This window comes from Mus caroli, unplaced genomic scaffold (genome assembly GCF_978045245.1).
Source record: "Mus caroli unplaced genomic scaffold, Mus_caroli_1 scaffold_16, whole genome shotgun sequence".
Lineage (NCBI taxonomy): Eukaryota > Metazoa > Chordata > Mammalia > Rodentia > Muridae > Mus > Mus caroli.
In genome coordinates, this window is record NW_028227271.1 from 76,201,022 (window position 1) to 76,226,784 (window position 25,763).

The window sequence follows — 25,763 nt, forward strand, 5'->3', positions numbered from 1 at the left end:
GGCGTTTTATAGAGTCAAATTAGTATCAATCCTTACAAGGCAAAAACCACTAACCTGGAAAGAATTATGTCAAATTATTCAGACATTAGGCAGTATTACTACGGGCAGCTGCAGCCTCCTTCAAAGCTAAGAGTATTCTCTGCTGGCAGAGATGAAGCAAACCGCTAATCCCTTCCAGGGATTAATCCTCTTCAGCCTCTGAAAACTTAAAACGTGTGACCTTGTGACTCAGATTGTGGAGAGAGGCTTTTCTTCACATTATAATTCGAAGTTATAATAAGAGTTATAATTACAACGCAAGATAAGCTATAAAAAGAAGCTAAACTGTGCTCGCATTATCCTGAGTTTAGGAGACAGACTTGGGAAGTTTTTTCAAACCTTTACCTTTCGAATTTCTTCAGCGTGCTTAGAGCTTGCCTCGTGCTTGGAATCTTTTCAAATGTGATGTCCATGAACCTCTGCAGGTCATTCTGAAAACAGAACCAAACTCTATAAGGAACGATGAACTAGCACTAAGATATTTTTTTAAGACCAGGTCATCCTATGAGACTCAGGCTAAACTCAAATTTACAGCCCTCCTGCCTCCACCTCCCAAGGGTTGAGATTAAAAATATGAGTCACAGTATCGAGAAACAATGAGGATTTTCTACTTATCAACAGAAGACAAGAGATCCACATTCTTCAACCCTCTTCTAAAGGGTGGGGAAATTATAACAGAAAATGAATGAGCTGAAAAGGAAAATAAGTGTCCAGAAGCCAGAGAGGCCTAGCTGTCCTGAGAACCTCATACGTTTTTTGCTATTAATCGAATTTGTGCCTTAAAAGATTGCATTAAAAATGAGTATAATATGTTTGTTACTAGTCTTCTATTCAGTTTGGATTATGACATAAATATAATTGTAACTAAAACTTGGAAAATTGGTGTATTGCTTCTAATTTTTAAAAAAAGCATGTTCACTTGGCAGGTGGAATCACTCACCACTTCTGTGAAGACACCTGGGCGCTTGGTTTCACAACACTGCCTGCCCGTCCTGTGCCAGCACAAACCTAAGTCAGGACAGGACCACAGGCTTCCACCCCTCGCCAAAAGAGTTCTCATCCCAATCATTCCCGGTCCCCCGAAACCCCACATTCATTCCCCATAAACCCTGCCTCATTCCTTACCCCTGAGATCCGTCAGCCTACCTACCCCATTCAGAGCCGTGGGCATTTGGGTATTTTTACTCCGGTTTTATAGAGAGGCAGGTTGAATTCAAGAGAGTGGATTTGTTTAAAAGACAAAGTGGAAAATTATTAGTTAAAGGAAAGAGAAGGCGAAAGGGATGAAGAGGTCAGAGGTCAACTAACCAGTAAACCAAACTCAGAATCGGGTTGGTTTTGGTTTTGGTTTTGGTTTTGGTTTTGGTTTTGGTTTTTGGTTTTTCGAGGCAGGGTTTCTCTGTATAGCCCTGGCTGTCCTGGAACTCACTTTGTAGGGAAGACCCCGTGCCTCTCATCGCTTCCACTTGCCCACTCGCTTGCCCACTCACTCATACCTCACTCTCACTCACATCAGTCACAGCCTCCAGTTCTCAACCCCAGACAAACAGGAAGACAGTGTTATCTCCTCCCAGCCTCACAGGCCGTCCTGTGAGGGAGAAGAGCGATCCAGTTCTAAGGCTGTGTTGTAGACCTGCCCCGCCCCCCGGAAGTTTCCATCGGACTGTCTTTTTTACCTTTGAATTCTCGTTTGAGACACAGGATCGGGATATTGTTCATTTACCGTGGATCATTTTCCCTCCTCCCTCACCATTTTTGATGCCACACCCACTCTTCCCCTTCGCTTTTGATTCTACGACCATGCCTCTTCTCTAAGTTCATGCATGCTCCCATGTAAAGCGTACCCGTGTGAGCAGTGAGGGTAAACTCGCTTTCTAAGGCGTATCTTTCTCCTTTCACCGTGTGCAGTTTGGAAGCCTGACACGCCACTGCAGAGGCTTCTGAGTTGCTTGTTTGTTTGTTTTTTAATAATTCTACATCTTCTTCTTAAGGAGTTGAAACAGAATACAATCCCTCCCTCTAGATGCTCAGCGTCTATCTACATCCACAGAAGAGCTGCAGTCGCGTGGTAGACTCTCTAGAGAAGCACCTAGATGCAAGCGTGACTTAGAGAGGCATTCGGTTCCCCTCTGAGTACTGAGAGCAAGGAGAGCGCCCACTTTCTAGGATTAAATCAATTCACAGACGTCAAAGAAAAGTGTCTGGGGCTGTCGTATATCTCCCTCTGCCTTGAACTTGCTCCTCCCGAAACACCTCACAGCATTCCCCCTCCATTTGCACACATTTAGTTCAAACGATAAATTTCAGGAAGAAGGAAGGAAGCAGAATGATCATTTTACACTCTTGCTTCAGGAGGAAGTGTGCCTCTGTGTGTGTGTGTGTGTGTGTGTGTGTGTGTGTGTGTGCATATGTGTGTGTGCATATTCATGTGTGCAGATGCAAATACAAACACAAATGTGTTGTGAGTGTAATGAGTACACAGATTAATATTTGTGTGTGAAAAACCAAAGAATGACTTTGGGTATTGTGTATCAGTAACTATCCACCTTTTGTGGAGACAGAATCTCTCACTGGCTTAAAATTCACCAAGTAAGCAATATTACTGGCCAGAGAGTCCCAAGGATCCTTCTGTCCCCACCTCCATACTGCTGAATTTACAAACCTAGACCACCATACCTAGCTTTAAATATATATATTAATATATATTAAATATATATTAATATGTATGTATATGTGTACCCATATGTGTGTACATAAGTTCTGGGACTCACATTCAGGTGTTTACACTTGCAAGGAAAGCACTTCACAGACTTTGCCATCTCCCCATCCAGATCTTATTCCTATAAAGAAAAATATGCCCCTATATCTCCTCTGGGCAAAAGAATTCTGCATGTTAATGTGGCAGAAAACTGCCAAGTTGTCTCCCTCCTTATCTTCCCTGACTCCTATTTCCTAATAACAAAGATCCTTCTTGATTATCCCCAAGGTGTCCCATCTGCCCTTTATTCATCACATGACCCCACAACTGATGGGCTCTAGGCTGTGCATTTACCTCTAAAGCTGTCACCCAAACCTTTCCCTGTGAACCTGGAGCTGGATTGCTTCAGGGATGTGTTCTCAGATGCTGATAAAGGCCATACTGCCTAGGGAGGCTGAAAGTCAGGATGGCTGCTCTGTACTGAATAAGGATGATGGGAAAGAAAGCAACAGAGAGCAAGAGGGGGTCCCAGCACCATGGTCTTCAAGATCAGCTATGGCCCTGCCTTTAGAATCTGCCAGGCATATCTGACAGTTAGTTAGGTTACTTCTGATCATAATCATTACCCTATAATGACAAAAGAGAATTCGTGCCACAGTCTAATAAAGCTCCAGGGTGTTTCAACAGAGGACGAAAGTTAGCTTCTTAAGAACTAAGTCACAGAAGTCTGTGATTGCAAATCATTAGCCAAAGCTGTATTTATGATGCTTTAATCTAGGGAACGGGAACGGAGCCTTCAGTTAGTCATCTGAAATCACAAAACGCAGGCTGAGATTGCTGCGGGGCCCGCTGTGATGAAGATGCCTCTGCCCTTCGAATGGGGAATGATGAGCAGGGTAACCCAGAAAGGACTAAGATGGCATGTGACTGTCACCAGGGACGTTACTATGCAACATACATGAAGCTCATTGATCCGCTTGCAAAACTCTTCATAATCTTGGTCGAAATTCATTTCCCGTTGATCTAAGAAGTTATACTCTTTCTTCTTTATGGCAGCAACAATGTCCTGAAGTAGACAGAAGATAGGAGATGGTCTTTCATTTTCCTCTCAGTACTCAGGACTTGGAGCCTTTTAATGCAGGGCATGGTAAACTGATTCCCTCAAAGCTGTCTGTTTAAAGAAAACGGTATCTTCTACCTCTCGTGGGTTGGTGCTATTTGTTTTACACACAGTGAAATTCTGTCCTCCCTCATCCAGGGGAACCAGCCAGGAAGCATCATCTCATCACAGGGTTATACAGATTATTTGGACAAATATATACAATTAAAGCCGCCTGTGAAAATAAGCAGGTGGTTTCTCAAATGTCCCATGCAGTAATCACATCTGAAATAAGCTAAAAAAGAAGCCCAGAGTTGAGTTTAATAAAACATCATTTTGGTTCAAAGGCTTAAATGATCTCAAAGAATAAATAGACAAGACTTTAACAAAATAAAAACCAGATAATAAGAAAATGGGGGAGCTATGATAACCTCAGAAGAGATGTGACCCCCAAATCAAATACTTTAAATGAACCATCGAACACACTCTAGTGCTTCCAAATGCTCTAGAATTAATTACTCCTGTTCTCCTGTACACAGCCAGTTTGTGACTGGAAAAGTATAAATTAAGCGATTCATCTCCTTGAAAACACTATTATCAGAAGCTCTGTTTGCTCAGAATGATGAGAAGTAATGATTTGTGATCGTTCTTAACCAGGTCCTAAGCCGCTCTCAAACTCAGAGCCCCACACTGTTGACAGAGCATATAAATTTTATGAAGAGTTCTGGGCCTCCTTCCACGGTCTCCTCTTCAAAGTCATTTCTGCTTAGGCATCATTCAAATCTCTCAATATACAAAAGAAAATGCACAAGATGTTCAAGTTCTGGAACTAAGTCTACTCATGAAAACATGGCACTCTTCCTTGCTGTCCCCGTGTGGACAAGAGTCTTTACATATGGAGACTGTGAGCATGCATGTGGTATGTGGCATGTTTGGGACAAATGTGGGAAAGCTGCATTAACCTTTTCAACATGTATTCTATTTTAATTCAATTTTGTTCTTTTTTAAGAATTTCATTCAGCATGCTATCATTCTTTGATATCTACATACCTCCCTCTTCGAACTCCTTCCATGTTCCCTCCTACTCCCTCTCAAATTCATGATCTTGTCTTCTAAAATCATTATTATTACATATGTGATGTACATGTAACATATGTGATATGTACTTATGTGCATATATATACATAGGTATTATATATGTGTATATAATTATATGTATATATGTGTATGTATATGTACATACATACATGTACGTATATGTATATATCACATACACCTAACAAGTCTATTTATGTGTATCTATGTTTAAGGCTAACCACTAATGGATAACCCATCCCTGGAGAAGGCTGATTTTCTTTGTCTCAGCAACCACTGGTTGTCTGTAGCTCTTCAGCTAAAACTAGGGCCTGTAAAATCTCCCTCATCTACATAAGCATTGTTGACTAGCATGGTCATTATGTGGGGCTTGTTTAGGCAACCACATTGTTGAGACTGCGTGGGTGTGATATCCCTGTCATGTCTAAAAGACAAGGCAAATCCCCGGCCCTCTGGCCCTTACAGTCTTTCCTCACCTCTTCCACTGAGCATCAGCTGTGAGGACTCTATTTAAATGTACCATCTAGAGCTGGAAACCCAATGATCTCTCATTCTATAGCTTCTATGCACAGGTGTGTTTGATAGGCGTGCATGAGAGTGCACATTTGTGGTCATCACAGCCTGCCTGTGCAGTCAGAGAACAACCTTGAGAATCTTTATCTCTCTCTTCTGTGTGCTCTGAGGATCAAACTCCGGTTGTGAGGCTTGCAGGGCAACCATCCTACTGGCTCTATATATACTGCTAACATGTGTACAAATAAAATGTATTCAGATACATACACGCCACTCAAGTCTTGTGGCAAATAGTGCCTGAGATACAGTGTGTTCTTCACCAACTATTGTTGCATGAATAAAGTAAGAAAGGGGGAATGTAAAAATCTACATACAAGGAGATGAGGGAACTCTGAATACAGGCAATGGCCATGGGTGTATCAAGGAATCAAGGTATAAAGAAAGCTACCTGGTTTTCTCGTTCTAACTACTTCAGGGCTATTTGGGTCTTGGTGGTGTGTAAGTACATAAAACATATTTAGTACTGGAAGCATAAAATCAAATGTGAAGCTTCACAGCTTCTAAGTCAGATACCAGTTCTATTTGTATATAAATTCATTAAGTTGTATGACTTTGAGTCTGGTTAATTTTGGTGTGTCGTGATTTTATTTATTTGTAAGATTTTTTTAATAATAAAATTGATTTTTAGAAACTAATTTTTGAAAGGAATCATTATATTTTAACCGTTCTCTTTTGTTACTAATGAAAACGCTTTTTCTTAAAGATGATTAACTTGAAACGATTGGGACTTCATCCTTGTAACCACACACCTGAGAAGAATGGACTAGTACCGTTACGCAGTTCTCAAATAAATCCAATTTTCTTATTATTAAAGAATCCAAACATATTTTATATTATGTATTCATGATTTGTCTAAGTATCACTGTTCTATAAAATATTTAAGGTTATGGGCAGTGACAGGAAATCATATTTAAATGTGTAATACCTGGTACTTAGTCGCCATGTCTTCCAACCCCTCTATTTTGGAATCTTGCAGGACTGAGTATGTCTTGAAGGTAGTGAAGATGTCCATTATCTTGGCCAGACGTCGGTGGAAAGTTTCAAATTTTCCAAAAATATACATCTCACTAAAGTCAAATTGTTTTTCGCTTGGATTTTGCTTAAGCTTTTGTTTTGTCTCCTGAAAGCAGGATTGGTATCCCTGAGGGTCAAGAGCAAAGAATATAAGGAAAGCCAGACTTGGGTAGAGAACAAATCCTGAGCTCAACCCCAAAGATGGACAAAAGGGAAGAGGGGAAGGAGGGAGGGAGGGAGGGAGGAACAATGGGAGGAAGGAAGGGAGGAGCAGGGCTAAGGAGGGGTTCATCTATTTCTCAAATGAAGGTGGTGACAAAGTTAGACTGAAAATCTTCTCATAATTGTATTCCTTTCCACTTAGCCATCAGTCTGAACCATTATCTTTCCCCGTCTTCTTTTTTATTAGCTATTTTCTTTATTTACATTCCAAATATTATCCCTTTTCCAAGTTTTCCCTCCAAAAATCCCCTATCCCTTCTCCCCTCCCCCTGCTCACCAACCCACCCACTCTTGCTTCCTGGTCCTGGCATTCCCCTACACTGGGACATAGAACCTTCACAGGACCAAGGGCCTCTCCTCCCATTAATGACTGACTAGGCCATCCTCTGCTACATATGCAGCTGGAGCCATGAGTCCCATCATGTGTACACTTTACTTGGTGGTTTAGTCCCAGGGAGCTCTGGGGTTAGTTCATATTGTTGTTCCTCCTAGGGGGCTGCAAACCCCTTCAGTTCCTTGGGTACTTTCTCTAGCTCGTTCATTGGGGACCCTGTGTTCAGTCCAGTGGATGGCTGTGAGCATCCACTTCTGTATTTGTCAGGCATTAGCAGAGACTCTCAGGAGACAGCTTTATCAGACTCCTGTCAGCAAGCTCTTGTTAGCATCCGCAATAGTGTCTGGGTTTGGTGGTTGTTTATGCTTCCCCCATCTTCTAATCCAACAAACTACTACTTTAGTGCAACTCAAGCTCCTTGGCCCCACTATTTCAGTAACAGAATCACTTTATTCCACCTCCTCGCTGGTCTGTATGATACTTAAAACTATCTAAGGTTAGTTACCAGTGTATCTCAGAACTTCAATAGAAGAAATGAAGAAACTTTCTCGGCATTCCTTTTAACACTCAATTTTCTTAGCAGTGAAGTTATTTTGCAAAAAGAAAATAACTACTATTCCGTTTAGCAACCACAAACGCCATTGTTGTATGATTTAATGCGGTCCCAGAAACGTAACACAAAGAACAAGACACAGGGGGAGCACACTGCCGAGCTCCAGTACCTTTACCTGCTTGAGCTTAATCGCAGCTGCTATTTTTTGCATAACAATCTCCTGAGGCTGGCTCCAGATGGTGGCAGTCCCATTGTTGGTGATATGGGCTTTACATGCAGATATCATCTGATTTGTCACCTGGAATTTTCCCGAAAAGATAATGTCAGGCACATAAAACTCTCGTGAATTATGAATCTGAGTAGAGCCCTCACGTCTTCTTCCTCTCAGAATCCAGTCTGTGACCTTCATCTCCCACTTTGCCTTTCCCTCTTGACTCTGATCAACCTTAACCCTCTGATACAGTCAAAATCCACAGTCTGGGTTGCGGTTGGCAATCCCAGAATGATGGAGGAAGGGCCATTGTCTTCAGGAAGGAAGCCAGTGGTAAGGTACTTGGGGCAGTGAATGGCTCCCAAGACACAAAATAGAAATACAAGACTTGAAATTAGGATGGGGATTTTCTAGGAGGAAGTGGGATTGGTGGAGTTAGGAGGAGGTGAATATGGCTCAAAGCTATGATATGGGCATGGACAGTCAAATAACAGATTCTAAAGTGATCTGTGAAACCAGAGTTGGACACACCATGTAAGGTCAACCATAGGGTTCACACATTTATGCAAAGATGAAGACCTTAACCAACCAAAGGATTGGCTCCCCTGTCTAACAGCCACAAGGGTTTCCTCTGCAGGTCCCCTTCCCTAATGTCAACCTCATAGTTAACTAACACCATGTAAAGTGCAGTGAAAAATATTAGAACGAGAACATCAGAGAAACATAGATAAAGCTAATGTAGAAAGCCACTAAGGTTATATTTACCCGTCCAGACTTTAAAATATCTCCTTCAAAGCCTTCCTTATTGCTTGTAAATAAATCAACAGCATAATTAAGTTGCTGTGCAACATAAAAGGGTTGGTACCAAGCAGGTCAAGAAGTGAGAATAGGACTGGAGAGAATAGGACTGAGAATAGCCTCAGAAATGAAGAACACTTCTTGTACTTATGGAGGACCCAGGTTAGATTCCCAGCACCCATGGAATGACTAAAAACCATCTGGAACTCCAGGTCTAGGGGACCCAGTATCCTCTTCTAGCATATTCAGATGCTGCACATGCACATGACACACAGATATCATATATGCAAGCAAAACTTCCATGCAAATAAAATAAAAATAAATAACTCTTAAAAGTGAGAGTATAGACAAGGCAATATTAGCCAGATGTTGGTGCCCGCTGGTTTTAGGACTCTATTATGTGCTGGGAGGTGGGTCAATATATAATTTCCTCTCTTCTTACACTACTTGAACAACGTCTATTACAAAAGTTTCTGATCATTTGGTAGTTTCACAAGCACCTACAAATAATATGCATGAAATATCAATTAATCACACAAATAGACTTCTGTGTCTCATTTACCCAGGGAATATTCCCCTCTGACCCAAAATATCCACAAGACAGAGTATGGTCTTATGGTTTTAAACATCGTTCTGGTTTGGGGCAGATCATTTTAACTAGTCAGAAAACTCCTCATCTCTTCATCTCTGGAGTATGAGGATTGTAGCCATGAACTACCGTAACTGGCTTAGCAACATTTCTCATGATTAGAATTTACACAATAGGGAATGATGGCAAGCTAAAAATCACACAGAAAAATTCTGAAATGAATTCTAGTTTTTAATATACAAAATAATAGAATATTTATTGTAGCAATTTTAGGAAACAATGCTTTGTTTGCTAAAACCCACCTGTCACATAAATTTAATCCTATATTGATATACAGAATTTAATTCCATATACATAAGTCCTCTTAAATATAAAGAGCACAGATACTAGATCAAGCCAAGTTAATAGATTTTAATTATCCAAAAATTGGCCATTGGCAGCCATGTGACCACAAACTCTCTCCCACACACTCACCTTTACAAACAGAGATGTGATCTTCTCAGAGGTGTTATAGTAGTGAGAGATGCTGTAGACCATCTTAATTGCATTTATAAGTGTAGGAATTGCATCTATCATAGTTACCTAGAAGAGATTCCAGAAGTTTTCAGGGGAAAAATATCAAATCAAGCAAAATTCCAATTATGAGAGACTAATCATTCTATTTTCATTAAAATAAAGTTTAAGATTATTAACAAAAAAATCTTAAACAGTGCCTGGCAGTTTATACAAATATACTTTATAAAAAAATTATTTCTATTGATTTTGGTGGTGGATCAAAATGTATTTCAGTGCCAAAGACTTGCTGTTCATGACAAGTAGGTTATGCTAACTGTTATTTTTGTAATGTACGTAAGCAGATATTTCCTAAAGCTAACAGACTTCACTACAACACAAACCAATGGCTTTCCCCACAGTTCTTTGGTGAAAACTCTAGACTATCAGCTTCAACATTGAGTGAGAAATGTAAGGCACTGCATTTTTTAAATATAACATTTTTAAATATACAACATTCAAAATAGATAGATGATGGTGATACATAGATGATAGATTGATAGATGATAGATAGATAGATAGATAGATAGATAGATAGATAGATAGATGATAAATAATTAATAGATAAATAGAAAACGGATACATACTAGATAGGTAGATAGATAGATAGATAGATAGATAGATAGATAGATAGATAGATAGATAGATAGATAAGGACATAAGATATAAACAAAACTATGTAAATGTATTTTTTGAGAATATGAGATTTCTAAAACCTTTCCAGCAAACAGTCACATCTCTCAGCTAACATTCAGCACTCCATTCTGCTAGTGCAGAAAGGGTCACTGGTGGACTAAAGGGGCAGAAACCTTAACTCACAGGGTCACTGCTGTACAGAGGGTCACAACATTTCTCCAAGGTGTACAAATACTTGACATTGTCTTTTGCTTCATTGGCTGCGTCAGTGATCCTAATGTCTGTATCTCTCCAAACCTAAGCACGACACAGAAAAACAATGTTCATGCACTTATCCCAGATGATTGCAAAATAAGAGCTACTAAGCATCACCCTTAGCATCTCCATTTGCTTCCTGTCTCCTGCAATCAAAATAATGAGTCTTAGAAGGACGTGGAAGAGCAAGTCAAAAAAAGTTAACTAAATGTTTCAGGGCATTTATTTTTGGGTTTCTTTTGTATACTCTATTCTAACAGAGAGCAGCACAGCCCTGCAAAACCACAGCTGCCTGCAGTGTGGCCACCAGACCAGTTTCCTGTCTCATGCTCATATTTGCCTTATGCTCTCCATTCCTACCTGAGTTCTCCTTCCCCCGTGGCCCCATACTTGTGTCCATTTGTTGACACAGTATTTATTTTAGCTACCAACTATCTGTCAAGACATTTAAATGGAAAGATATCTAAATATCAAAGGGGATATAGCATGCGTAATTGGCTTTATGCAGTTCCTAGTGGTAGCAATTCTGAACTGTCCTGTATCACAATAAGTGGTCACTCTAAAGCACATAACGTAAGAAGAATGGCTTATGACTAGTGACTTGCTGCTAACGATATGACAGAAGCCACGATGTTTCGCTCCTGCGCTTAGCTTGTAATGTGCCTCCTTGGTTGGGTACCCTCTTACACATTCTGAACTTCTCTTTAAAGGAGGCCTGGTACCCCATCTGCTAGCTGCCTGTAGAGGGGAGCATGTGGTGAGAACTGAAAGATGCCTCTGATGAACCAAGAGCGGCCATGTCATGAGCAAACTTGGGAGCAAGCCCTTCCTGTGTGAACCTGCAGAGAAGCCAACCGCTCGGATGCAGCCTCCTGGGACCCTTGAGTCCAAAGCAGCTAGTTCAACTACACCAAGATTTCTGGTCTGAGGTAGAAAAAAGTATTCTTTTCAGCTGATGAGTTTTGTGGCAATTTGCTTTTCAGTATAAATACATGAGGACGTAAAACTTCACAGTTGCTGCATCTGTATTGTCTGAAAGAATGTGTGCATGTGTGCATGTGTGCGTGTGTTCTTGTATAGTCATATGATCATATTATATCTCACTAATTGCAATGTTCACCATACAAGCATAACAGCCAATACATGTCTTTAACTTGAAGGCTAATTCCCAGTATCCAAAGTTATGTGATAAATGTTACCCAGTCTTAAAGATTTTCATACTGGTGAAATATCACCTTTCTGTCCCTAATTGCTCTGTGGAGTTGGGGATGGAGAACTCTTTTATTCACATACTGTGAATCGTGGCAAAATGGCTACGAACCTTCAGAAGCTTGGACTTGGCCCCAGCAAGCACTGCTAGCACAGCCTTCACGTCGGGGCTTTTCAGTTGATCTAAGAGGTAATTAAATCTGGAGAGCCTTTGTTTCCAGTGCTCCAGCTCCGCTCGGGGCCCCACATCGTCTGCTTCCTTCCGCAGCTGACTGTTCTCAGCAAGGATCTGTAGATGCAGAGGAAGAACAGTTGTATGAGATCTGAGGTATAAAAGCCCTGCGTGAGCAGGGAGAAAAACGGAACAGAGAAATGACACTGTGTGAATCGTCATGTATTTTATTCAGTTCCATGGCTCTAATGATGGACTCTGACTAACCCAAAATGCACCTTTTATTTTTTTCCAATTGACTTTCACTAACAATGACTTAGGTGATGACTTTGAATGAGCTCCGGATGCCATGAATATATGCAGTTTCCTTGCCTGTTCTTTAAATGCATAAACTGAAGCAACACAACCTCAAGAAACCCCATGCCCTAAGCAGGGTGATTTTATATGTACATAATGTTTGGATGGAAGAGTCACCTCCACTTAGCACGTTCTCAAAACTTTGGCAAGGTTTTATTTTTATTTAGGTATATATGTGTGATTGTGGCGGAGGATTGCCAGTTAATGCAGGTAACTTTGGAAGCCAGATAAGGGTGTTGGATCCCCTAGAGCAGGAGTTCCAGATAGTTCTACATCGCTTGATGTGAATGCTAAAAACTGAACTCAAGATCTCTGCCAAAGCAACAAATGTTCTTAGCCACTAAGAGCCCTCCGCCTATATCTATCTGTCTGTCTGTCTGTCTGTCTATTTGTGTGTGTGTGTGTGTGTGTGTGTGTGTGTGTGTGTGTGTGTGTGTAGCTCTCAGTTGAAGGACACATGAATTGGAGACCTGTTCCATACTTCTGCAGAAGTTTTCTCAAGAAGAATCAGCCAAGTGTAGCTTTCTGGTCACTAAGTTCACAAAATCACCTGTTTCAACTTCCTCAGAGCCCTGTTCTTCCTTAATAATGATCATAAGTAGAAAACACACTGAAGCTCTCTTCTTTATTAGAGTATTGTGGTATGAGATGGGGACAGTGAGAATACCAGGACAGAATTCTTCCATCAGTGGCTCCGGTGATGTGGCTTCTGAATGACCAGAGGATGCTGGGAGTTACCTGCTCCATCTGTTTGATCCACACTCGCATGCAACACTCTACTTTTTCCACAGTCTCGGGATTACTAGCTAGAGCCAAGTAGTCCATGGGTTCCTTCAGAGATTTTAGTTCAACGATGTCACATTTTTGAAGGTTCACCTAATTAAAATTAAGATTATAATAATAAGAAAATGTTTTAAAATGCCAATATACATTTTTTTTGGTCAATTTGGGTCTACTTGGAGCTCAACAGAATTTTAACATCTTTCCTACCTTGATCACTCAAAGTGTTTATTGAAAGGGCAATGACTAATAATGATAACAGTAACAATACTTTCTTTTCTCTATGTCTTTTTTTTCTTTATGTCTTTTCTACAAAAGATTCTAAGGTCAAATGGGGGGGTGATATTAAAGAGAATATATCATGAAACTAATAAATAATTAGAAATATTCACCAAGTTATAACACCACAGAGAAAGAGTCAACCTGAAGGAAATCAGCATGGGTGGTGGAAGTGGGTAATTCTTACTATCACTGAATTCTTTCTTTAAACTAATGAGAGAAAAAGATTACCATGCCTTCGTGGTTAGCAAACTCAATGCAAATGCTTGGGTAGAGTTTACAGGGCACCAACCCACAAATAAGCATGCGTGGTATGTCAAATCACAATATGGCCCTCTCCGTTTCTACGAATACTTCCCTTCTGGTGAAATTGTCTCTTAAATGAAATTGTTTCTTAAAACTTGTGTGCATCTCAGAACTCAGTGCTTGGATTTAATTTGGTTTTTACCCTCAATAGAGGTATGATTTATATCTCAGCATGTTCAGAGCCAACAGAACTGCCATTGCTAGTTGTCACTTACAAGATCTAACATAGCATCCCTAAATTAAATAGAGCAGCAAAGAGTGCTCAAGAGAGATAAACATGGAAGCGTGTGGAGGTACCTTGCACTACCAGGGTCTGCCATGGTTAACACACCCACACTGGAATTCCTCCTATAGACTGCTCATTGACTTCCTTGTGATTCATAAGAAGCAGCAGTCATCTCTGATAGTCTCTGGTCCTGCCTTCCGAATGCACTCTTTCCCAGGAGGATGGTTTTACAGGACTTTAGTTCCAAGCCGAGTTCTCCATCTCTACAGTTCAAATAGTATGACTGGGAAATCTGATTCCACAGCCACCTCCTTCCCCACCCTCACGGAACTCTCACAAACCTACTCAAGTAACATAAGCACCCAAGACCACTCTGTGCTTTTGCTGCCACTGATCCAGCCTGGACAGGTCTTCCAGCACTCCTCCATGGTCCTACACACCTAGTTAATCATACATACAACTAAGATGTTAGCTGCAAGGAACTCCTATCCCTATCTGAGTAAACTTTGCTCAATGCCCCAATACATCATTTGGCTAGTATAGTTTCCACTGGAAATACCGAAACAGGCTCAGTATTCCCTGGAGTGGTGGAGAGCTGTCTTGCTGTGGTCACCATAGGAGCCACAAATGCCTACCACATATCCCTGACTTTGGCTGGTCATCTTCACTTGCTCACCTTTCTGATCCTGTCTCTATGCCCCTCTCTGTATCTCTGTCTCTGTCTCTCTCTCTTTCTGTCTCTCTGTCTCCCTCTCTGTCTCTCTGTCTCTCTCTCTGTCTCTGTGTGTGTGTGTGTATGTGCCTTTCTCTGTATATGTGTGTGTGTGTATCACATGAGTGTGCAACTACCAACCTCCTAAATCATTAACGAAATGTACTGCAAAAGTCATATAAGAGACAAATCTCATATTTGCCAAGCTTCTTATTAAAAACTGTTTTTGTCATAAGCTAAACTACTATACTCAACTTCCTCTAGGCATATTAATTCCAGTTTCCTTCTTCCACCCCTTCTGTATTTCCCATCCACCCCATCCTGCCCCTTCCTATTTAATACACACACACATATACCTGCACACATATGCATACACAGCAACACACACATGTACACTATACACACACATACACATACTCACATGCACACATATACACATGCCACACATACACACCACTGTAACTCCAAACCCCTTTTCATTTTAGGATATACATGAATATCTCAAGTGTTCCGTACTCCATCTGACAAACTGAGTGAAACCTTACATTTCAGCCCGTGGGTCACAAACTCTTCTGGGGTCAAACAACCCTTTTACAAGAGTTGTATATCAGATACCCTGCATATCAGATGTTTACATTATAATTCATAACAGTAGAAAGTTGTATTTATGAAGTAGCAACTTCATAATTTTGTGGGTGGAGGTTACCACAGCGTGAGGAACTGTATTAAAGAGCCACATCATTAGAAAGATTGAGAACCACTGCTATAAACATTCTTAAAGACCTCAAAAGCATTAAGCCATGCACACTGTGTTTAAATCAAGCCACAGTCACATCCTAAGAAGATGCTAAACTTACGTACAAACACTGTCAAGTCTTTCAACACAGTAGAATGAAGCCTGTGTATGAAAAGCATCTCCCTCGTATTTTGTGGGGTTTTTTCTTTTTTTATTAGATATTTTCTTCATTTACATTTCAAATGCTATCCCCAAACCCCCCTTATACCCTCCCTCCACCCTGCTCCCCAACCCACCCACTCCTGCTTCCTGGCCCTGGCATTCCCCTGTACTGGGGCATATGACCTTCGCAAGACCAAGGGCCTCCCCTCCCATTGATGGTCAACTAGGCCATCCTCTGTTTTTAATGAGCCACTTGCTCCTTCTTACCTTCTCCTTCAGACTGTTCTGTGCACCTGACAAGATGCCCACAAAGCCTTCCAGAGAACTCAGGAACTCCTGCCGAATGCTGGATGCATCCTGTAGCCCCTCGAGCTCACCCCAGCCATGGCTTGAGGCCCTGAGAGCTGGGATGAAGATGTCTGAGAGCAGACGCCTCACGCTGTTCAACAGGCCCCCATCTGCCGTGTCTAACGTGTTAAAGCTCACCTCCTGGAAGACAGGTTCATCACCTTGTATCGTCAAAATCAGCCTCAATCGCAGCATAGCAATAAAGTCGCTGAACATGTTAATTAACCAGATAGCAAGTGAATCACTTTATTTTTAATACCCTGTTTGAAAAGGATACCTTTGTACCAGTCCAAATTATAACCCTCTGAATAAAAAAAAATGAAATAAATTGGATTCTAGATGTTTACTGCTTTATTTTGCTACAGGAAAATAACGAGGTCACACAACCTCTAAGAGACAGGGAGCAGCTATATGGGTGGACTTTGTTTTACACAGAACATAAAGTTGTATATCTACCTTTTGAAATCTTGTCATTAAGTAAATTGTTTGGTGTGAGATTCTTTTGGAAAGAAAAGAGCTCCCTCTCTACACAGAGAGAATGTTGTATGGATATTTTATTAGTAAATTGAATATCAGTCCCTGGTTATCAAAAGAGAAGAAGGCAATATCTTCTTAATTACCTGTCAAGTCCAAATAAATAAATAATAAGGGGGGTTTTCTTGCTAGCTAGCTAGCTATTTATTTATTTGTACATGTATCATAGGGATTAAAATGAGAGCCTTGCCTATGCTAAGCAAGCACTCGACCGCTAAACTAAAGCCCCAGCCCTGGAAGGCAGCTTTAGATACTTTAAATAGACTGTGGTTATCACCACAAGACAGAGTAGAAATGAGCAATGCACATGGGCTTGGAGATCTGAGGTAAACGGCTGTCTCCTTACCCGGTGGATGTTCTCAGGTGTAATGGCTTTGGATGGGTCAGACCTGATGAAGAACACACATGCTCCCATAAGAGCAACATCTTTCCCTTCGGTCACAAACACCTTGGGCTTTTTCATCTTTCCGGAGACAGGATTCACCCCTCCTGAGGAGCCAAAGTGCCCTACAAATACAAAACAATTTTAGTCTCACAATTGCTGCTTGGGGTGTACAGGGTTGACATCTAGCATGGACATTCCTTCTAGAAATTACTATGGCTGACCTGCCCATGTGCTTCAGACAGACCCATCTCTTGGATAATCTCTAGTCTCACCCTGAAAGAGATCTAAAAGGGTCTGCTGGGTTCCAGATTATGGGGTAACAGAAGGCAGTAAAAGAGATTGGGGTGAGGAGAGGATGGGAGACAAAAATCATTGATTGGCATACACTGTCTTCCAGATCTCCCCTGGGCATCACGTCTACACTATTAAAGGTTACAGCCTTGAGGCACCTGTGAGCTTTCCTAAGATGTACCAGATGCAAGATCAAAGCCAGCCTTAACTACAAAACTCAGGACTCTCACTTCAGTGACACCATCATAATCCAGGCAGCAGGTTAGTTCTCTAAATTGCTAGTGTAAGGCCTGTGCAGAGGTAGGATGACAAAGAAACCAATGTTCTTGCTCTAGAGCGAGACCAGGGCTTTAGCCTCCATCTGCTTCCTAACCACATGATCTTACCCAATAATTTCTCATTTTATGTGTATGGGTATGGGACCAGGGAGCCATGGGACCCGGGGAAGCGGGGAAACAGGCCTGGAGCAAGAGTCAGTTCAAGGTATGTTGAATCTCATCCTTAGATTGGCAGGATAGGTAGTGTGATTAAAATTCCCTTTCTCTTATTTTGAGTAAAAAAGGTAGAAGATTTGATTTTCATCTCAGGTTGTAGAACATGAGCTATATAAGAAAGCATGTTCAGCTATAACCATGCTCAGGGTGAATCGCCCGTTCCATACAAACTGCACAGAATGAGAAGGGCTTACAGCGCCCAACATACAAGCAAAGCTTTGTGTTTCCCTCTCACTCTCCTTTGCAATCTTTTCAGCATGACTAGTTCTTCTAACCTTGGAGCAAGATTCAAGCCCTAGGATGACTTTTCAAGACAAGAAACTCTTATGGCCATTTCAAATTGCAAACACAGTATTGATTAAAACAAGAAGACTATCCAGTTGAGCAAAACGAGTTGGCCATAAGTGAACTCACTCTTTGCACTTGCCTCTGCTTCCTCTGACCCTTGTCCAGGGCTTCTGAAGGTTTCCACTTGTGGCATGAGAGAAACTCATGATTCTCCTTTGCTTCCTCCTTTATGCTAACTCAGCCCAGGCACATCATTGTCTGTATCACATCTGGAATTCCTCCGTATACAAATGAGGCATCCCTAACACCCTAGCCCCAGCCAATGATGTAGACTTGCCCCAATACCCACTCATCATCTGCCAAAGGTTTAAAGTCTTTGTTCTCCACATTAAACTGATCTGCCTCCAAGAGTCTGTTCTCTGTGAGCTCACCTCACCTGAGGTCTCTTAGCTCTGGCCATCCTGCCCTGCCTCCCCTCTCAGGGTCCACTAATTGTGAGCATGGGCTGAGTGTGAATGGCATGTGGGTGTTCTGCCTGCCACTATGTTCCCACATGTGTGACTGGTGCCCAGAGAGGCAGAAGAGGTGTCAGATCCACTGGAACTGGAGTTGTATATACTGTATGGATACCAAGGGCTTGACCTGAATCGACTGCAAGAGAAGCCAGTGTTCTTTACCCCAGCAGCTCCCATAGTGTTTAAAAATGGGATAGGCTATTCGAAATTACCCTTTTTTTTTCCTGTAAAATGTATGCAGGGTTATTTTTGTGATGATTAGAGGAGTTTGTGTTTGTGAACCACTTATAAAATTCTGTAAGCGTATTAGCTCATCAAGCATGATCAGAAAAACCTGAATGTTCATGATGGTCATCCAAGATCATTGTCTGCAGAGTGGCTCAGTTAGGTACAACAGAACATGCTCTATCTTGTCCCTTTGCGTTCAAGTATGGATTATGTCCTCAAGTGAGTTGAAGGTTCACCTTCTGCCACTAGGGAGAAGGTGTTGCTCAGCAAAGAATGTGGGGTAAGGTAGTGAAATGGAAATTGTAATCTGAGCCCTAAGAAGAAGCCTGCTCCTCCCTCCAGGTGCCTCCTCCTTCTGGTGCTGAGCTTCTGAGTAGGAATTTGGTCAAAGACCCCAGAACAGGGAAAGCTGGGGTATTCAAATGAGGCACACCTCTCACTACCACACCCAAGTCTTATTAGCAGATTAGAGACGTACACAAGACAAGGAATTTCAACCAAAACTCCAAGATAGGGGGAGATAGCAGAAAACAGTCTCGGGAACAATCTGGGGTGTGAGCAACGATGCATAAGAAGTGTGAAATCCTTTCATGTTCGCTTTCCGATCAAGAAGGAGGCATCCATTGTCCTAGCTGTCCCAGATCTGAGAGACTTCCTGGGACGCTGAACTCCAAGTCAGTGCTAGAGCCAGGAAAGTTTCAGCCAAGACAGTTTCCACCCTCAGTAAGAAGCAGTGTCTCAATACAACCTCCTGGAAAGTCCAAATTATTTATGCCTCCTGGACCTTAGGTACACAATGGGCTGGGTCATGGTGCCTATTGCCAATAACTCCAGGCCCAGCATTCGATGTACAGAGAAACATGGGTATGAGATGGGAGCTAACCAAATGCCCCCAGCGGAGATGATGTAAGCACTTCAATGGAGTAAGTACTTCATTGAGGCAGGTGAAAGGATCTCTGAGAAGAGAACGTTCCATGTAGCCACTTTCCATTGCTCAAGAGCAACTCTGGGAGGGTGCCAAACAGAAGAACCCAAGCTGCCATGCACTGAGGCAGAAGGCTGCCATACTATGAGGCCAATCCCTCACTGTGGGCTACACAGCCACTGCTCCATAATGACCTGCATGGCTACAAGAGCAGGAGCTCACTGAGCTCAGCAGCAGCAGTCAAGTGTAAACGTCCCTCTCAGCCTTACTTCTTGACTGTGCCTGGCCTCAGATGTGAGGCAGACAATGGTGTACTCTGGGCTGACTTAGGATGAAGGAGAAAGCAAAGGAGAATCATGAGTTTCTCTCATGCCACAAGTGGAAACCTTCAGAAGCCCTGGACAAGGGTCAGAGGAAGCAGAGGCGAGTGCAAAGAAGAATTGGTTCACTTATGGCCAACTCGTTTTGCTCAACTGGATAGTCGTCTTGTTTTAATCAATACTGTGTTTGCAATTTGAAATCACCATAAGATTTTATTTTTCCTAAGAATGTCTCAAAAAAATCATCCCAGGGCTTGACTCTCGCTCCAAGGTCAGAAGAACTATCCATGCTGAAAGATTGCAAAGGAGAGTGAGATGGAAACGCAAAGCTTTGCTTATATGTTGGGTGCTGTAAGCCCTTCTCATTCTGTGCAGTTTGTACGGAACGGGCGATTTCACCCTGAGCATGGTTATGGCTGAACATGCTTTCTGATATAGCTCATGTTCTACAATCTGAGATGAAAATCAAATCTTCTAGCTTTTGATTCTTTTTACTCAAAATGTAATGCACTTTTTGTGGGAAAAAAACAAATTTATAACTAAAGAAATATCAGACATTCAAGATTTTCACATATAATCCATTTCTCTCTCTCTCTCTCTCTCTCTCTCTCTCTCTCTCTCTCTCTCTCTCTCTCTCTGTGTGTGTGTGTGTGTGTGTGTTGTGTTTATGTGTGTAAGGTTGTGTGTAAATCTGCATGCATGTGTGTTTACACACAAGTATGCACACATATGCACACTGCTCAAACATTGAAATTGAGTGTCTTTTTGTTTTTTATTAATGAATTTGTTCACTTCACATCCCGAACAGAGCTTCCCCTCTCTCCTCTCCTCCTAGGTTGTCTGCCTTTGGACCTCTTCCCCCTAACTGGGTTTCTTTGTTTAGACTCAAAAGAAGCTGTGCTCAGTCCTACTACAACGTGATATTTCCATGTGTGTGGATATCCATGGGAAGTCTCCCCTTCTCTGAGAAGAAAGGGAGGGGACATACAGTGTGCTTATTAACTAATTGTTCTTATGTTTTTGTTTTTTTTTTTTGTTTTTGTTTTTTTTTGGTTTTTCGAGACAGGGTTTCTCTGTATAGCCCTGGCTGTCCTGGAACTCACTTTGTAGACCAGGCTGGCCTTGAACTCAGAAATCCGCCTGCCTCTGCCTCCCGAGTGCTGGGATTAAAGGCGTGCGCCACCACGCCCGGCCTGTTCTTATGTTTTTAAGTCAAGCTCTCTCACTGTATCTAGAGCTTATCAGTTGTCTAGGCTGGCTAACCAATGAGCTCCCGAAATCTTCCTGCTTCTTCCCTCCCAGTGACAAAGTTATGGACATAGGCTACACCAGGGTTTTTAACAAGAGTTCTGAAAATAAAACCTCAGGTTCGTCGTACTTGTGTGACAAGCACTTTACCAATGAAAGCATCTCCCCGGTCTCAATCAACAAACAATTCTCTGTGAAGCATGTTCATGCTACCTGACAAGATCAATAACTATTTCCAATTTTTAAGTCTTTAAGAAATGTATATAATACTATAAGCATAATATATTTAATCATGCCCCTACTTTGCCCTTAAAATCATATTGACCTAATTAAAAGCATAATGGGATAGAGAAGCTGAATTCATATAAAGACTTGCAATGTTATCTTAAGTGCAAGTATTAAATCCATCATTCAGCAGTACACATTTTAATAAAAACCCACAGAAAATAAACATACTGTGGTATTTAACTGACAGAAGTTGATGCTACTATGTTTATTGATAAGAATTCCTCTGTTGGAAACCCAGTGCCTACTGGAACTTCTAGAATGTGGTTATACAATAGGAATTATCGCAAAAGAAAAGTAAGTCTCAAAACAAATTCTGCCTGATTGTCCCCCATTGCCATTGCGGTAAATCAAAAGGGACACAAAACAATTAGAACATCTAGGATAACTACCATTCTCCATCCTCTAGCCTGAAAGAGAAAATGGGCATTCTTCCACAATTACACACACACACACACACTTTGTTCACGCACCATACATACACACTGCAAAGACACTACATACATATACCTCACACACTACATAAACAAACATAACACATACACAAACACAACATAGGCACCTTATACTACACACACATGTACCACACATACACACCACAAAAACATTACACATGTATACACATTCACCATGCATACACACATAAACAACACATATACACATCACAAAGACACTACATAGCATATACACAACACATACACCAATACCTAACACACCAAGGCATAAGCCTGTTAGTCCTCCATTTCTTCTTTTTGCCACTCTCAGATGAATGGAATGATATCCCTATGTTATATCATGCCAGATATCAATACCTGCTTCTGCTCCCTCCACATCCTGATAGTAAAACATGAGATGACGGAGTCCTCCAACAGCAAAAAGCTGATCCATTCTTTCAATCTGGACAAAGGTAAGGAAACATTTTTGTTCTAAGTTAGAAAATATATTTAGTCAGAACTGATGGCATAGCAAATCAATTCACTGTCCTCTTCTTATTCAAACAGTACTGTACCAATTGCATCTCCTAGACAGGCAGTATATTCCTAATATAAGAGAAGAATGTCTCACTTACTACAATAAGCACTCAATTGAAAGAAGTAATTTCAATAATTATAGAAGTAGTTGATGTGTATGTATATTTGACAGACTTGTCCTTCTATTTTTGCTAATTTCCCAAAGCAGTGAGCTGTTGAAGGCAGTTATAAATATAAAATAACTTTTTGTGCTCAGTGAATTGCAAGTCCGAAAGAGAAAGGAAAACTTCAGTGCATAGTCTACACACTAAATATAATTGATATTTAAATGTAATAATCTTCCAAAACTTCTTTGAGAATATATATAGTAGCCACCTGGCACCTCGTTCCATCATGAGAGAGAGTGTATATCAATCTGACACATGCCCTGATAAAGACCAAAACATTTCTTGCAAGTCATCTACAGCATGGTTCAGAACTCCTGTGAGAAGAGAAAGGGTAGACTGAGAGATGGCTCAGTCTGTAAAGCACTTGAAGGATCTGAGTTTTGATCCTCAGAACTCTCTCATAAGGAGCTCATTACAGTGACACAAGCTTATAACCCCAGGGATAGAATGCCACACCCCAGATGAGAAGAGAATACAGGGGATACCAGGAAGCTTGCAAGACACATGGTAAATTAAAGTCCTAGGTCAATAAGCAACTTTGTCTTAAAAGGGAGAAGGCACTTAAAGACCAACATATGAAGTTGTTCAATGACCTCCACATTTGCACTGTGCATGCATACAACCAAATCCACACGTGTGAACATGCATGAATACACATACACGCACACACACACCTGAACAAAAACAAATTAAGAACACAGAATGATGGTGGGTATGTGAATGGATAGGTAGATAAATTTAGATAGATAGATAGATAGATAGATAGATAGATAGATAGATAGATAGATGATGGATGATAGGTAGATAGGTAGATAGATGATCATACATACATACATGGATAGATACATGGTGATAGATACATAGATACATAGATGAGATAAAAAAGAGGAAAGATCTTGTTATGGTTTGTATATGCTCAGCCCTAGGAGTGGCACTATTAGAAGGCGTTGCCTTATTGGAGTAGTTGTGTCACTGTGGGTGTGTGCTATAAAACCCTCATCTTAGCTGCCTGGAAGTCAGTATTCTGCTAGCAGCCTTCAGATGAAGATGAACTCTCAGCTCCTCCTGCACCATGCTTGCCTGGATACTGCCATGTTCTTACCTTGATGATAATGAACTGAACCTGTGAGCCTGTAAGCCAACCCCAATTAAATGTTGTCCTTAAGAGAGTTGCCTTGGCATGTTGTCTATTCACAGTGGTAAACCCCTAAGGCAAATCTGCACACTCATTAGGATAGCTACTACCAAAAAATATATAAACACATTGTGGGAATGTAGCCACTGTGGAGAACCGTACAAAATTTCTTTTATAAAGTTAAACTTGGAATTGTCATATGATCCAACAATCCACTCGTGGTTATATATCACAAAGTTCTTAAAGCAGGATCTCAAAGGGGAGTTTGTATTCTCATGTCTCCAGTAGTTTTGCTCAGTCACCTCCACAAAAGGTGGAAATGTGCTGTGAGTGAATCAACAAAGTCTGTAAATAGGGAAAGATGTTCAACTTCAATAGGCAGAGACCTGACACAGGCCACAACAATGATGAGCCTTTATGATATCTGATCTCGGTCCTCATAACTAGATCTGGAATCAAATGAAAGACGCTGTGGGAGATTTTCTTGACCAGGTTGTTTGAAGTGAGAAGACCAAACCCTTATGTGGGTGTGCTGTTCTGATCTAGACAAATGAAGAAACTTTCCTTTTTGACAGTTTGCTTTCAATGTTGCAAGCACGTTCATCTATCCTGCATTCTTTCGCTGATATTAGAACCAGCTTCTTCAGGTCCAACATAGGTATAAGACCAGCCACTCACCAGGATCCTCCAGGCCTTTGATACTAGACTGGGACTGCTGAGATGCCCATAGACTGAACAACTGCTAGATTTTCAGTCTCTCCAGACTACCCACACTGCATTGTATAAACCCACTCTGTGTGTGTGTGTGTGTGTGTGTGTGTGTGTGTGTGTGTGTGTTCTATCAGTTCTATTCTTCTAGAGACCTCTGAGTGATGCAACAATGAAACAGTACACTAATGAAATAAAACAGTCCCTAAAGAATAATTACTGTATAGTTTCTTCAGTTTGAAGATGATTGGGCCAGCTCAATGACGAAAGCTAGGTGACACTCCCTATGTTCCTGTTTTGGAATAGAATTATCTAGCTGCTGGTATGATAGATATGAATGAGATTAGAGTTCAAACCCACTTAGAACAAGGACTGATGTGTATTCGATTTTCAGTAAGTGACACCTGTACTGAAAGAGAAAGAGGAAGGAAAACTTCCCTCTTAACAGGGTCTTGTCCCCTTCATTTTCCTCTAATTCCCACCATAGACTACACTCCAAAGACTGCATTGTATAAACCAACTCTGTGTTTATACTGGTGCTGTGTTTATTCAGAGGCTGCTGGTGCCAGCTAAGGAATGAGGCTTGGTAGTCCTGAGGCGTAGGACTCAGGGTTTACAGCAACAAAATGGAAATTCATAGTCAGCCTTGGAGCCAAACAAGATCTACACCACAGAAACTGACTCTAACTCAAACTGGCACTGCCCTCTTCTGCCTCTTTTCCATGCAAAGGCAGATGCTAGACATGTACTAGATCAACACTGAAACATGTTATCAACAATCTCTCCCTTCCTCTTTCCCTCCCTCCTTCCCTTTGTCTCTCCCTGCCTCCCTCTCATTCTCTCCCTCCCTCTCTTGCTCCCTCCCTCTCTTCCTCTTTTCGTCCCTCCCTCTCTCCCTCCTTTCCTTCTTTCCTCTCTCCCTCCCTCCTTTCTTTCCTCTCTTCCTCCCTGCCTCCCTTCCTCCCTCCCATCCTCCTTTCTTCCCTCTCTCCCTCCTTTTCTTACTTCTTCTTTCTTCCTCTCTGTCTCCTCTCTCACACCATATGTTTATGAAATTAAGTCTTTGGAAACCTTACTAGGGTTCCTAATAGGACTTCCTGAATAGAAGAAACTCTATCTTCTCATAAATGTATCCTTCCCTATCAAGGCCACATTACTAAACACACCTTATTCCAAATTTTTGAAAAGAAGTTGTAGTAGAGAAATCAAAGTTAGGAACGGAAGAAACCGGTTCCATGTGCCACATCAAAGCCACAGTCAGAAAACCATGGCATTGTTCAGTAGCCAAACTTAGACTAGGACCACTATAAAAAT

General features: G+C 41.4%; 1 protein-coding gene across 3 annotated transcripts in view; it reads right to left on the reverse strand.

Annotated features, from left to right (window-relative positions):
• Positions 1 to 25,763, reverse strand: part of Dnah5 (dynein axonemal heavy chain 5) — a 255,115-nt gene that overhangs the window by 212,819 nt on the left and 16,533 nt on the right. For all 3 annotated transcript variants that reach the window (XM_085831340.1, XM_021183130.2, XM_085831338.1), the window contains 11 exons: positions 22,281 to 22,365; positions 16,836 to 16,996; positions 15,875 to 16,096; positions 13,145 to 13,282; positions 11,990 to 12,166; positions 10,597 to 10,710; positions 9,700 to 9,807; positions 7,803 to 7,925; positions 6,430 to 6,645; positions 3,696 to 3,803; positions 385 to 470 (listed from right to left, as the gene is read on the reverse strand). In XM_085831340.1, coding sequence (XP_085687466.1) covers positions 385 to 470; positions 3,696 to 3,803; positions 6,430 to 6,645; positions 7,803 to 7,925; positions 9,700 to 9,807; positions 10,597 to 10,710; positions 11,990 to 12,166; positions 13,145 to 13,282; positions 15,875 to 16,096; positions 16,836 to 16,996; positions 22,281 to 22,365 — 1,538 coding nt within the window. The remainder of the gene's footprint in view (positions 1 to 384; positions 471 to 3,695; positions 3,804 to 6,429; positions 6,646 to 7,802; positions 7,926 to 9,699; positions 9,808 to 10,596; positions 10,711 to 11,989; positions 12,167 to 13,144; positions 13,283 to 15,874; positions 16,097 to 16,835; positions 16,997 to 22,280; positions 22,366 to 25,763) is intronic.